Genomic DNA, 14,368 nt, shown 5'->3' with positions numbered 1-14,368 from the left:
TTTTATTAATCTACATATATGTAAAGAGATACAGCGAATGCAAAGTGGGAAGGCATATCTGAGTATTTATTGTGCCATTCTTGCAACTTTTCTCTAGATTTGAACATTTTCAGGGTAAAAAGTTCAGGGAAAAAACAAAGTACACTTCCCCAGGCAGTCCCCTCCCCTGTGAATCCATTGGTTCGCTAAAACAGGAGGGCAGGGACCTCCTGTTTTCTCACCTCTAGCTCTGGGGGGCCTTGAACAGCACCTGGAACATAGTAGGTGTTCAATAAATATGTGTTGAATGAATAAATTCAATAGGAATTAGGAAGTTCCATGAGGGCAGACTTTCTGTTTTGTTTTTGGTTTTTTTTTTTTTTTTTTTTTGACTCTCTCCCTAGGTTCTAGAACCATGCCTGGCACATAGTAGGTGCTCAGCAAGCGCGTGCTTGAACACACCTGAGATGCTCCCTGGCCCTCCCCGCCCCCGCCTCCGCCCGTACTTGGGGGGCGGGGCCTGCGGGCTCTCTCTGCGACGTCACAAAGACCCAGCCATGCCTCTGGCCTTGACACTTCTGCTGCTCTTGGGCCTGAGCGCCCCCGGAGGCCGGGGCTGCCTGCAGTGTGACCGCTCGGTGAAGGAGGCCCTAAATGAGCTGCGCTCAGCCCTCATCCCCAGTCGCTTCCACCCGGGGCAGCTGCAGGCCCGCGCCCGGGCCCTGCTGCTGGGCATGCAGGGGCCTTTCTTCCGGGACTATGCGCTGAACGCGTTTGTGGGGCAAGTGGGTGCGCGCTGGCGACGGGGGTCGGGGAGACGCTCCGGGGACCGCGCCCCCGAGAGGAGCCTCCGAGGGGGGAGGGCGTGGCCAGGCTTGGAGGAGCGGGGAGTCACTCGGCTCTCTAGGGGACCCACTGGAATTTCCTCCCTTCCTGTCCCCAGGGACAGATCAGCTGGACCTGGTGGCGTCCTTTATCAAGGCCCAAACGCAGCACTTAGCGGTTACTTCTCTGAAAGGTAGGAGCCGAGAGGGACGCCTTTCCCCGGCACCCTTCCCCCGCCTCCCCTGGGTGCAAAAATAAAAGCAAACGCGCACACAGGCTTCACGCTGCGTCTGGCCCGGTCCTAAGTGCTTCACTTAGAAAAGTCTACGGCAATTCATGGAGCTGGCCATTCCTGTGATGCGCCCTTCACCGAAGGGGAAACTGAGGCTCAGGAGGTTAGGGGACCCGCTCAATGTCACACACAGCTAGGAGGTAACAGAGCTGAAGATCTGTGCCTGGGACCTCCGGCTGAGACACTGTTCGTAACCACCAGCCCTCAGATGCTGCTTCTGGTTTTGCATTCGGCTACTCCTAGGGCGCCAGGCGCAGGATTAGTTGTCGCAGATTTGTGTGGTTGTTCTGACGTTTCCCAGCAGAGGGCAGTAGAGGGTTCCGTGGACTCGGGGGGCGTGGTCCGAGCCCGGAGCCCCGCCCCACCTTGAGGCGTGGATGACGTCAGGAGGAGCCCAATATGTATATATATTTTTTGATGTAAAAGTGTTTGTGTGTTAAGTTTGTATTAGGTCATTAAATATGAAATGTCTGATTCCCAGTCCAAAGTGTAGTTTATTATATCTCAAACAAGAAGCAGTGCAATGAATCAAAGTATGTGCCTAAACTATCCACACAGTTTTGCCATCTTGACGGCAGCTTGTTTATGCCAGCAGCGAAGAAGGCTGGATGAAATCAGGAAAGGCTTTTTCCACAGCTTGTTGAGAATGGACTATTTTTCCTTGCAAGAAGTGGGCCAAAGGCCAGGCGCGGTGGCTCATGCCTGTGATCCTAGCACTCTGGGAGGCCCAGGAGGGAGGATCGCTTGAGGTTGGGAGTTCAAGACCAGCCTGAGCAAGAGCGAGACCCCGTCTCTACTAAAAATGGAAAGAAATTATCTGGACAACTAAAAATATATAGAAAAAATTAGCCGGGCATGGTGGCGCATGCCTGTAGTCCCAGCTACTCGGGAGGCTGAGGCAGGAGGATGGCTTGAGCCCAGGAGTTTGAGGTTACTGTGAGCTAGGCTGACACCACGGTACTCTAGCCTGGGCAACAGAGTGAGACTCTGTCTAAAAAAAAAAAAAAAAAAAAAAAAAAGAAGTGGTCCAAAGCCTGGAAGAAGTGGTCAGATGGTGCAAGTTCTGATGAATACGGGTGGATGGCAGAGTTTCCAAATTCGGCTGCTGTAGTTTGAGCAGCATTGTTTGTGTGACATGTGGTCTTGCAAGAGGATTGTCCTGTTTCTATTGACCAATCTCAGCTGCTTAATCGCAGCATCTTCATCATTTCCTCCAATTGGTTGCAGTAGACATCTGCTGTACTTGATTGACCAGGTTTCATGAAGCTGTAGTGGATAATACCAGCGCTGGACCACCAAGCAGTCACCATTAGCTTTTTTTGATGAATATTCTGTTTTGGACTGTGTTTTAGCCTTCATCTTTATTCACCCATTGTGCTGAACTCTTGCAATTGTCTTGCAAAAAGAATCCGTTTTTCATCACAGGTAACCGTACGGTGTAGAAATGGTTCACCTTTATGTTGTGACAGCAAAGAAAGGCAAGCTTCCAGAGGCTTTCTCTTCTGTCACTTGTTTAATTCATGTGGTACCATCTATCCAGCTTCTCACCTTGCCGATTTGTTGCAAGTGGTCCAATATTGTTGGAATCGTAACGTCAAACCTTGCTGCTAATTCACGTGTAGGTTGAGATGGATTTGCTTCCACTACAGCTTTCAGCTCATCATGATCCACCTTGGTCTCAGGTCGCCCACATGGCTCATTTTCAAGATTAAAATCACCAGAAGGGAACTTCTCAAACCATCGACGTACTGTGCGTTCATCAGCTACATGCTTTCCAAGCACTTGGTTGATATTTCAAGCTGTCTGCGCAGCATTGGTTCCATGACGAAACTCATATTTGAAAATAATACAAATGTTTGATTTATCCATAGTTTCACAAAAATTGCTCTAAAAAACATTTGCAAGATAATCACAAGCCAAAATGTACATTTGAAAGACGGAGGATGTACCTCCACAATAAAAAGAAAGCAAGAAGTGTCAAAGTGAAATGTCAGCGATATCAACAGTCAAACTTAGCATTTAAGGAAATCGGACATTTCATACTTAATAACCTTAATCTGCCGTGAGTAACCAAAATACCGATTGTAGGTGTACTAGGTTAAAGGGACAGAAGGTGATGCTTGCTTGCTTCCCTGTGCTTGTCAAATTGTAGTTTTCAATTTCTTGTTTCTTCCCACCTTTTTAAATAATGAATGAGAAATAGTCATAGAATCAGAAAAAAATAATAATCGTGCTAATTATGTAATAATTTTATCTCCTTTCTAGAATAACCCTACCATTTAGTGAATATGATATTTTAAAGAAATACATGCTAATGGGCACAGGGTTTCTTTCTGGGGTAACAAATATTCTAAAATTAATTGTGATGATTGAAAAATATGTGAATGTACTAAACACCATTGAATTGTACACTTTAAATGAGGGAGTTGTATGGCATATGAATTATATCTCAACAGAGCTGTTTTTTAAAATGCAGACATATGTAGTCCCGTTTGACCAGACTCAGGCCCCTTCCTGGGGAATCGAACACTGGAATACCCTCGTCAGCGGGGGAGCGGGCAGGGAGGGTGGGTTCCCATTCCAGACCTTTGAGAGAGATGGTAGAGAGTGGAGGCCCTGAGGGCAGACTGCTCTGGGTTCAAAGCCTGGCTAACCTTAAGCAAGCTGTTGAACTTCTTTGTGCCTCGGTTTTCTTATCTGTAAAATGGGAAAATAATAGCACCTCATAGTCACTGAGAAGAGTAAATGAGTTTGTGCATGTGTGTTTAGAACAAAGTCAGCAACACAGTAAGTGCTCAATAAATGTTAGCTCTTGAGATTATCATGCTCAATGTCGCCTGTCTAGAGCAGGGGTTGGCAAACTACAGCTGGCGAACCAAATCTACCAGGCCCCTGTTTTTGTAAATAAAGTTTTATGGGAACACAGCCACAGACATTCACTTACGTAGTGTGGCTGGCTTTTGCTCTCCAAGGCAGAGCTGAGTAGTTGTAATGGTGAGGGCTGGCCCTCAGAGCTGAAAATATTTACTATCGGGACCTTAATAGAAAAAGTTTGTTGTTGAGCCTTGATCTAGACCATCAAGTCTTGACCAGGTGCAGTGGCTCACGCCTGTAATCCTAGCACCCTGGGAGGCTGGGGCAGGAGGGTCGCTTGAGGTCAGCAGTTTGAGACCAGTCTGAGCAAGAGCAAGACACCCCCCCATCTTTACAAAAAATAGAAAAATTAGCAGGGCGTGATGGTGTGCACCTGTAGCCCCAGCTACTTGGGAAGTTGAGGCAGGAGGATCACTTGAGCCCAGGAGTTTGAGGTTGCAGTGAGCTATGATGATGCCACTGCACTCTAGCCTGGGCAACAGAGTGAGACTCTGCCTCCTAAACAAACAAAACAAACAAACCAACCCAATACCAATAGAGCAGCATGTCTCAACTCAGGCTGCACATTGGAACTCACTGGGAGCTTCTGAAACAATCTAGAAGCAGCAGCTCAGGCCAATTAAGTAAGAATGGCAGGGATTGGACCCAGACATCAGTAATTTTTAAAGCTCTCCAACTGGTTTTTATTTTGAAAAAATTCAAATGGATAGAAAAGTTGCAAGAAGAATACAATGAACACCTGTACACCATTTGTTACCATTTCACCACTTTAACATATTACCACATTTGCTTTCTGTCTCTCTCTCCTCCTCCCCCCGCATCTGTGAGTGCGAACCACTTGAGAGTGAGTGGCAGACATCACACCACTTCAACCCGAAACTCTGCAGCAGGCAGCCCCTAAGAACAAGCAGGGACATTCTCTTGCGCAACGAGGGAAACTAGGAAATTTATCATCGATTGCATACTATCAGTCCTCATTTGCATTTCCCCAATTGTCTCAATAATGCCCTTCAGCAGGAGTTTTCCTTCAATCCTTGATCTGTTCTGGCAATCATGCATTGCACTTCGTTGTCTTTTATGACATTGACGTTTTTGAAGAGCCCAGGCCAACCAGTCTGCCAACAATCCCTAATTCAGATTTTTCTAAGTGTTTCCTTGGTATCAGATTCAGGTTATGCCCATTTTCCAGAACTGTCACAGATAGGACCTTGTGTGCCTCTTGGGGCATCTGATGCCAGCAAAGTTTACTTGTCTGGTTAAGGTGGAGTCTGCCATGTTTAACCCCTGTAAAGATATCTTTCCTTCTTTTCCATCTGTGCTGTGAGGCTGTGAGACGGTGTGGGTGCCACGTTCCCAAGTCTTTCCTCCCAAGGTTTTAGTCTCCATGAATGACCCCTGCCTCAGTTTATCCAGATAATTCTAACATGTGGCTGAGTTGTGAATTTTGCATCTAGATATAAAATGCCTGCCTCCTCCCCATCCTTCCCCTTTCTGGCCGAGGGTGTTAGGCCCCCTCTGTGGCCTCTTCTTACCTCTCCCATATAAGAACCCTCAAAGGCCCCCATTAATTTGATGGCAACAAGGTCCCAAACAAACGCCTCATTTGTAGTGGCTCACTTTTTACACAGAAAATGTAAGGATGCAGGCCTTGCACTTACTTAAGCTAAAAGTATCACTCCTATTTTTGTGGGAGGGAAAATGAGGTTCTCTGAGGGGAAATGACTTAATGGAGCAAGTAGGGGAGACTCGGCCCCCAAGCTGAAATCCTTTGGTTCAGTGACCTGGAAAGTCACCCAGAATACCGTCATGACCTGTACTGTTACAATGGCACTTAGATGGCTACAGACGTTTGGCTGGCATAGCACTTAAAAATTTACTCAATCCATTTATTCTACAAACACTTATTGAGCGCTTACTATATGCTAGTCACTCTCTGCTAGGCACTGTCCTAGTAGCTGGGGATACTGCAGTGAATAAAACAGACTAAAATGCCTACCTCTGTGGAGCGTATATGCTAGAGATAGAGAGACAGACAGGAAATATGATAAAGCAATATAATATACATGTGTGTTTGGGGGCCCCCAAGACCACTTTTAGGTTCAAAGATTTGCTAGAAAATCACAGAACTCAGCAAACTTGTTATACTCAGTTACAGTTTATTACAATGAAAGGACACAAATTAAAATCAACAAAGGAAAACGGTGCCTAGGGAGAAGTCCAGGAGAGACCAGGCGTGAGCTTCCAGTTGTCCTCTCCCAGTGGAGTCATGTGGACAGTACTTAATTCTCCCAGCACTGAGGTGTGACAGTATGCACAGAGTATTGCCAATCAGGGAAGCTCACCTGAGCCTTAGTGTCCAGGGTCCTTACTGGGGGTCAGTCACATAGGCATGGCTGACTTTAATTACTCAGTCTCCAGCCCCTCCAGAGGTCAAGCTGCTACTGCACGGCTCAAGGCTCCCAGGTAAACCAAGACACTCTTAAGAGGCAGGATATTCCAAGGACATAGAGATTACCTTCTGGGAATCAGGCAAGAGCCAAACTTTTTGGAATGTGCAGGGTTTGGACAACCCAGATCTGCTCAGTTAATCTGCACAATTTAATATGTCAAATGGGGGGAAATGCTATGGAGAAAAATTAAGCAGGGACCAGGGGCTAGGGAATACTGGGAGTAGGAGTGTGGGTTACAGCTTAAAATGGGGTAGCCAAGAAAGACGTCACTGAAAAGGCAGCAACATGAAGGGAAGAGGGAGGAAGCCGTGAGGGCGTCTGGGAGTGGAAGGTTGAAGGCAGAAAGAACAGCTAGCACAGTTCCTGAGATGGGATGATGTTTGGCATATTCAGAGAACATCAAGACCAGGAAGGCTAGAGTTTAATGAGAGGGAGAGACCATTTCTGTGAAAGATGAAGTCCTAGCATTAAGAGGGAAGGGATGGGTATTTTGAATACTGAGCAAACAGGATTTGGTGCCAAGCATGCTGACAGATTGCATGTGGGATGTGAGGAAAAGAAAGGGGTCAAAGATAGCACCAAGGATTCTGACCCAAGCAACTAATCATGGCATTTACTAAGATGGAGTAGACTGGGGGATTGGGAGTTGGTCTGGAGGAGAATACCAAGGGTTTAGTTTTGCACTTAGTGAGTTTGAGATGCCTGCAAGACATCCAAGTGGAGATCTTGACTTGATAGTTGGATATATGAATCTGGACTTCAGCGAGTGGTCTAGGCTAGTGATATAAATGTGGGAGGCATCAGGGTATCGACCAGCACTATCCAACAGAAATAGGATGTGAACCACAGGTAGGAGCCACCTAATTTAAAATTTTCTAGTAGCCACATTTTTTAAAAAAGAGGTAAACAGAAGCAGATGAAATTAATAATATATCTTATTAACCCAATATCTAAACTATTACCATTTCAGTGTGCAATTGACATAAAAATTAAGACAATTTATATATTTTTTTGTATTATGTCCTTGAAATCCTGTGTACATTTTATACCTACAGCGCATCTCAATTCAGACTACCCCATTTCAAGTGTTCCATGTGTGGCTAGTGGCTACCAGACCAGACAGTGCAAGTCTAGTTCGTATATAAATCCATGAGGTTGGACTGGAATCATGAAGGAGTAAGCGTAGACAGAAAAAAGAAAAGAGGTTGTCGCGTCCAAATCCACTTACCACATGAGGAAACTGAGGCCAAAGGAGGGTTGTTTAGCCTGGGGTCCCACAGTGAATCAGAAGCTAGAAGCAGGATTTCCTAAACCATAGATTTGCCCAGGGGACCCTAAGTAATACCTGGTCTTCGTTATTTCTAGTAAATGAAGAGGAGCTTCCTCAACCCTTCTCCTGGAAGCTATAGATGGGGGTGGGCTTGCTGGGTGCCTCCCATCCACACGAATCTCTTTCTCTCCTCAGATGAGCCTCTGCTGGAAGAGCTGGTGACTCTTAGGGCAAACGTGGTCAAGAAACTCAAGACAGTTTTAAGATCATATGAATTAAAAGGTGCAGCGTATCTCTCCACCAAGCCCCCTTCCCTCCTTGCCCACTGATCTTTTGATCCACTTCGTCCACTTTTTCTCCCAAACTCCTTCTTCACCTCCCCTATAACTCAGCCTTCTTCATCTCTCCTTTCCCACACTCACCCTTCCCTCCCTCTCCCTTCCCAATTAAATTCTTAAGTTGCCATCCCGATTTGACTCACCTCAGCTCTTTTCTCTTGCAGCCTGCAATCCCAAAGTTTGCCGTGAGTCCTGGATTTATTGTCTACCCCTCCATTCTGTACCCTCATACATCCTTTTATCCTGTCTCCCCAAAGCAAGCCCTGCTACCACACCTCCATTCGGTGGTTCCCTCACCCCAAAGCCATAGCACCTAGGGAGATCTGCTTTTTTTTTTTTTTTTTTTTTTTTTTAGACAGAGTCTCACTCTGTTGCCCAGGCTAGAGTGAGTGCCGTGGCGTCAGCCTAGCTCACAGCAACCTCAAACTCCTGGGCTCAAGCGATCCTCCTGTCTCAGCCTCCCGAGTAGCTGGGACTACAGGCATGCACCACCATGCCCGGCTAATTTTTTCTATATATTTTTAGCTGTCCATATAATTTCTTTCTATTTTTTGTAGAGATGGGGTCTCGCTCTTGCTCAGGCTGGTCTCGAACTCCTGAGCTCAAACAATCCACCCATCTCGGCCTCCCAGAGTGCTAGGATTACAGGCGTGAGCCACCGCGCCCGGCCTGCTTTTTGAGGGCTTATGAGAATAATTGCGACCTGCAAAAAAATATTTTTGGAGGAAGTCAGTCAGGATAAGATTGGCTATGTTGTATTAACAAATAAGCCCCCACATCTCAGTGGTTTAACACAACAAAGGCTTATTTCTCTCTCACCAAATTCCACTGAGAGTTGAGCAGCTCTTTGGAGTAGTGACTCTGGGATCCAGGCTGCACACATATTGCAGGGTTTTAGCTTGCTTCTGAAGGGAAAGAGAATAGGGAACCACACTGGAGTTTTATGGCCAGGCCTGAAAGTGACGCACATCACTCTGCTCACTTTCCATTGGCCAGAACTAGACACATGGTTGCAGCCTAGTGCAAGGGAACCTGGGAGATGTAGTCTTCCTGTGTGTGCAGGAAGAGGAGGAGGCATCTCACCAGTGTTTGCTATAGGGGGCTCCAAATAAGAAAAAGAAAAGTGTCAACTCAAAATTAGCAAGTGCTTAATTAAATGTTTACAAACAGAATGTTGGATCTACTGAATTACAGGGGCTGGTCTGAGTACAGTGGTGTTTACAACTAATTGATCACAACCAGTTATAGATTCCTTTGTTCCTTTTCCACTCCCACCCCACTGCTTCACTTGACTAGCAAAAAAAAACAAAACAAACAAAAAAAAAAAAACCCAAAACTGGACAACTGCAACTTAACTCTTCAATGATTATATGAAAATTATTTTTCAAGTGAATTGTCAGTGCATTTTGCTCAATTTGCTTGGCTGTGCAGTGGAATCTCCAAAAATCAAGAGAGCCAAGGGACCCTATCTCCTCTTTCCCCTTCTTCCTTACCACCCCTTGCCAATCCTGTGATTTCTGCCCTCCTCCTACTTCTCCCTTTCCCCTTGTCTAGACCAACTGGAAGAAGAGGTCTTGGACTGTTTACATTGCCAGAAGATCAGACCCAAATGTATCCCAAAAAAGTACTGCTTTGGTAAGCTCCTAAGGGTGAGAGATGAAGACATTTATGACTCACTGAATATGGGTTATGAGGCTTCCTACATGCAGCCTTGAATTCTGCCTTTACTGTTTGCTCACAGTGTGGCCCAGAAGTTGCTTCCACATTTTAAAATTCACTTTCCCCCTTCTGTTAAATGGGAAGACTCCTCTGGAACTTTAAAATGCCCCTAACACCAGAATGGCAGGTGCTAGAGAAACATTTTATTCTTAGCCATTGCCATACCTGGGGAGTCTGGAAGGATGTGCTGAATTCACTCGTTCATTCATTCATTCATTCATTGATCTAAAAAAAAATACATATCCTTATAGCAGAAAGAATAGTACAACGGATCCACATAAATTCATCCAGATTGAATAGTCACGCTAGACCATTTCACATGCTGTTCCCTCTCTCTGTCATGCTGTTCCCCTCACTCTCACACTTCATTTGGGTCTCAAAGGTCACCTCCTCAGAGAGACCTCTCTGAACACACTCTCTAATATCACACTATCAAATTATGTTACCAGTGAACAGTCTTCCAAATTTACTTTACCTATTTTATTCTTTGTCATAGTATTTGAAAATAAACTGCAGACATTATGCAGTTTCACCTATACATATCATATACCTCTAAAAATAAGAACATTTTCCTACATAACAACAAGCCATCCCCACACCCAAGAAACTTAACAATGGTTCCTCAACAGCAGATAATTCCAAGTCCTTCTATCCATTCCCCTGATTGTCCCCAGAGTATCTTTCATAGCTGATTTCTTCAAAGCAGGATTCAATGAAAGGACTTTTCATATCATTCAATTGTTAGGTTTTTCACTTCTGTTTTTTAATCTAGAGAGTTTCTCTTACCAGTTTTTTTTTCCTCCATGGCATTGGCTAGTTGAAAAAAACAGGATGTGTGTTCTATAGAATGTTCCACTTTCAGATTTGTTTGTTTGCTTCCTTTGGATGGCATTTAATGCCCCAAACTAGTGGTCGGCAGACTGGGAAATAGATGCAGTTCCTGCCCTCGTGGAGCCCACATTTTAGTGGGGCAAGGTGTAGACTAGGGTTTCTCGACCTCAGCACCGTGGACATTTGGAGCTGGGTATTTGCTATGAGGACTCTCCCCTAACTCATAGGATGCTTAGCAGCATCCCTAGCCTCGACCCACCAGATGCCAAGATCCACCAGACCCCTGCAAGTCATAACAATCAAAAATGTCTCCGAACACTTCCAAATGTCCCCTCGGGTATAAAAATTGCCCCTGGTTGAGAACCACTGGCTTAGAAGGTAATTACATGAAATATAAATGGACTGATTCCAAAAGGCATTAAGTGCTCTAATGAAAACAAAACAATTTGATAGAGTGTATCTGGGTGGTGCTCCTTTGGAGAGTACAGGTGCAGAGGCCTCTATGAAGAGGTGACCTTTGAGAACTGAGGGAAGCGAGGGAGTAACAGGAACAGTGTGAATGGTACAAGGGAACAATACATGCAGAGATCCAACATGATTAAGCAACAAGGAAGAGGAGTGGTGTGGCCAGGGCTGAGTGAGTGAAGGACATTAGTAGGGCAGCTAGAACGAGGGCCAGGTCACATGGAGACCAGATCGTTCAGGTCCTGCTGGAGAAACGGGAGGACTTCGACTTTTGCCCTGAGTGAGATGGGATCCATTGAGCGGAGGAGGGAGCTGAGGTATGTGTTAACAGCGCCATCTGGAGGCCAAATGGGGGAGTACAGGGGGAAGAGCCTCAGGGAGCACTCCCCCTAGAGAAGCAAGGGGGGGGGGGCTGGACCAAGTTGGTAACTATGGAGGTGGATTCGATTCTGGATACAGTTTGAAGGTCGAATCAAGAGGCTTTGCTGAGGGAAGGAAAGAATTGGGGGCAGGAGGGGAGTGGAAGATGGAGAGTGGGTCTTCCAAGGCCACCTTCAGTGTCGCCAGCTGAGATGCAGGCAGACTTTAATCTTGTGAGATTGTCAGCAGTTTTCAGCCCCTTCTCATGTGCATGGTGTCTCTGGTTTTGAGTCAAAATTCCCAAGTCTTCCTCACCCCCCACCCCATCAAATGAGGTGGATTTAGCGCTGGCTCCTCGCTGTAACTGATATGCTGGGTAGACTGTCAGCTCCGTGAGGGCAGCTTGCCAGTTTGGTTCCCAGCTGTATCCCGAGTGCTTTCAATGGTGCCTGAGACACAGCATTTGGGGAGTGGACAAATGGGGAGTCAGACTCCAGGAGAGGGCAGGGACCAAGTAGGAAGAAGGGAGGGAGAAGCCTGCCCCTGCCCCGGGTTGCTGAGGGGACAGGTAGGGGTGGGTACAAGGCTAAGGAAGGGTGGTGACTTGGAGGTCTGGGCTGTCTCCCCCACCCATCCCAGTTAACAGGCAGCCCCGAGTGGCCCTGCAGTACCACGCGGACAGAGAGTCCCCATGGAACCTGGCTCTGATGGGCATCCTCATTTCCGTGTTTCTGGCTGTCTTTGTCTTCATGGTCATTGTGGTCTCGTGAGTCATCCTTGCCCCCTCCTCGGTCCCCGAGATGTCCCTCTGGGTGCCTGAAAAATGGCACTTCCCTGGATGGGCCACTGTGTACTTTGGGGGTCTCCTCCCCATGCATTTGATGTGTCTCTGTCTCCTCCTCCTCCTCCCTCTCCCTCTCCGCGCCCTCTTTTTCATTGATATCTGTCTCTCTTTCTCATCTCTTCTTTCCTCCACTTCTAAGCCACATTATGACTTTCCTGGGTCTTCAGCACTTTTGTCATTGCGGACTCCTTCCTCCATATAAAAGTACTACAAGTTATATTTTCCAAATGCATTGGTATAAAGACAAAGATCATCCAAGTTGGCTTCATTATTATATATTCATCATCATCATCATCATTGTTATATTCATGTGTTATCTTCCGGCTTTCATTTTCATGGGCGCCAGGCCCCGTCCCCAGGGAGAGGTGGCCCTCACCCTCCTCTCTCCACCTCTGAGGGCTTCTCCCTGCCTCCACCTGCCCATGCGCCCCTCAACCGCTTCTCCAGCCCCTCTCCTCTTCTCTCTGCCTCCTCCAAGCGGCCCACTAGCCTCCTTTCCCTGACACCTCTATTTCTTCATATTCAAAATGAAGGTGATCCCAGTGCCTCCTCCTCAGGGGTGGTGGTGGGCACTGAGTCACTTAGCACGTAGGAGCGCTCCGGGAGTGTCAGCCTCCCTTCCGCCTCTGACTCTCCAGTCTCTGCCTCCGTCTTCTCATGGCTTCTTCCTCTGTGTCTACGTCTCGAATCTCCATCTCATTTCTCTTGCAAGGGCATCTGTCCCTGCATGTAGGGCCCAGCCTAAACCGGGATGATCTCATCTCACCTTAACTTAATTACGTCTGCAAAGACGCTATTTCCAATTCAAGTCACGGTCACAGTTACCGGAAGTTAGGACTTGGATGTATCTTTGGGGGGGGAAGACATAGTTTAACCCACTATACTCTGCTTCCACTATCCCCGTCTCTTCCTTTTATCTCTCCGTTTCTGTCTGTCCTTGCTTTTTTAGTTTCTCTCTCTCTCCCTCTCTCTCTCTGTCTCCTCCTGTCTTTTTTGACTCTTCCTGGTCCCACATTTTACTCTCACTCTTAGTCCCAACTTTTCACCCTCCTCAGATACCAACTTCGATTGGCTGAGAACTTTGGAAATCTGCCCAGAGACCCATGACGTCACGGGCTGAACCAACTCAAGCCAATGATTGGAAGGAAGTTGGGCAGCGGGGTAAGGGTCAGTTGAGCATGAAGAGCCTGAAATTCTTTTCTAACCTCCAGTCTTTTTCTCTCTTACTAGGGCTTGTACGTACAGGCAAAACCGAAAACTCCTGCTGGAATAGGGCGATGGTTTGGAGGTTTGTAAGGGGGAAAAGAAAAGAAAAGAAGTTTAATAAAATCTGTGACAAATTTTTCAATGTGCTATCAGTTTCCTGGGCCCTCCTCCCCCCAGTTGGTGTCCAGGTCTGTTTCTCTACCCAGCTGGGTGCTCCTCAAGGGCTGGGACCAGGTCTCACTCATCTGTAGCCACCAATTATCCTAATTCAAGATAGAAATGACTTGGATCTTCAAAAGGAATGGACAGCCTACTATGAGGGTTTGAAGGGACAGCGACCCCTTCCCCGGGGAGGAAATGCATCCAAAAGGAGATGATGTAGTGAGGCCCTGAAGGATGGTCAAGCACAGGAAGATCAGTGGTCAGTGTGGAGGGACAGGTTTTCCTCCCTATCTGAACTCTGATTTTTCACTCTCTGTGTACCTAACTACTAGATTCGGATACATTTTCATGCAAATCTTTTGCTATTGGAACTATCACTACTCGCTAAAACAAAGAAGGATCCAAATAGATTTGGAAAACATGGGATCCTATTTCTGAACCTGCCAGCAGAACTATCAGTGTCTAGGATTCGGGTAATGAGGGATGTATGAAGGGATGGGCAAGGGTTGACGAGAAAAGCTGAATTTAGCTGAAGATTCAGTGGCTAGCACAAAGCATGGCACTCAAGTAGGCACTCAATAAATATTTGTTGAATAAGTGAGGGTGGTAGTGTTGCGGGGAAAAGCCTACAAAGACGTTTTGATCTATACACTGAAGGGCTTTAACTATTAGGGAAAGTCGTTCGGTGGTTTTTTTCTAGGATCTGAGATTGAAACAAATATATTATGGATCCAAACTACAACGCCCCATTCA

The 14,368-nt window shown here is 46.5% G+C and overlaps 1 protein-coding gene across 1 annotated transcript; it reads left to right on the top strand.

The window, feature by feature from the left end:
• The first annotated feature begins 536 nt into the window (after positions 1-536).
• IZUMO2 (IZUMO family member 2) lies at positions 537-13,520 on the top strand. Its single transcript, XM_069458169.1, has 7 exons — positions 537-768; positions 923-997; positions 7,886-7,972; positions 8,193-8,213; positions 9,583-9,663; positions 12,043-12,169; positions 13,478-13,520. The coding sequence occupies exons 1-7, from the start codon at positions 537-539 to the stop codon at positions 13,518-13,520; spliced, it is 666 nt and encodes a 221-aa protein (XP_069314270.1).
• The last annotated feature ends 848 nt before the right edge of the window (positions 13,521-14,368 follow it).

Source organism: Eulemur rufifrons, chromosome 24 (assembly GCF_041146395.1).
Source record: "Eulemur rufifrons isolate Redbay chromosome 24, OSU_ERuf_1, whole genome shotgun sequence".
Taxonomy (NCBI): Eukaryota; Metazoa; Chordata; class Mammalia; order Primates; family Lemuridae; genus Eulemur; species Eulemur rufifrons.
Note: the sequence above shows the minus strand (reverse complement) of the source record. Positions and strands in the feature narration are given on the sequence as shown.

Excerpts from the sequence above, each read along its gene's own strand:
- IZUMO2 (XM_069458169.1), top strand. The coding sequence starts at position 537 with ATGCCTCTGGCCTTGACACTTCTGCTGCTCTTGGGCCTGAGCGCCCCC. Across the intron at positions 769-922 it reads CGCGTTTGTGGGGCAAGTGG|GGACAGATCAGCTGGACCTG; the intron begins GTGCGCGCTGGC and ends TCCTGTCCCCAG. Across the intron at positions 9,664-12,042 it reads CCCAAAAAAGTACTGCTTTG|TTAACAGGCAGCCCCGAGTG; the intron begins GTAAGCTCCTAA and ends CACCCATCCCAG.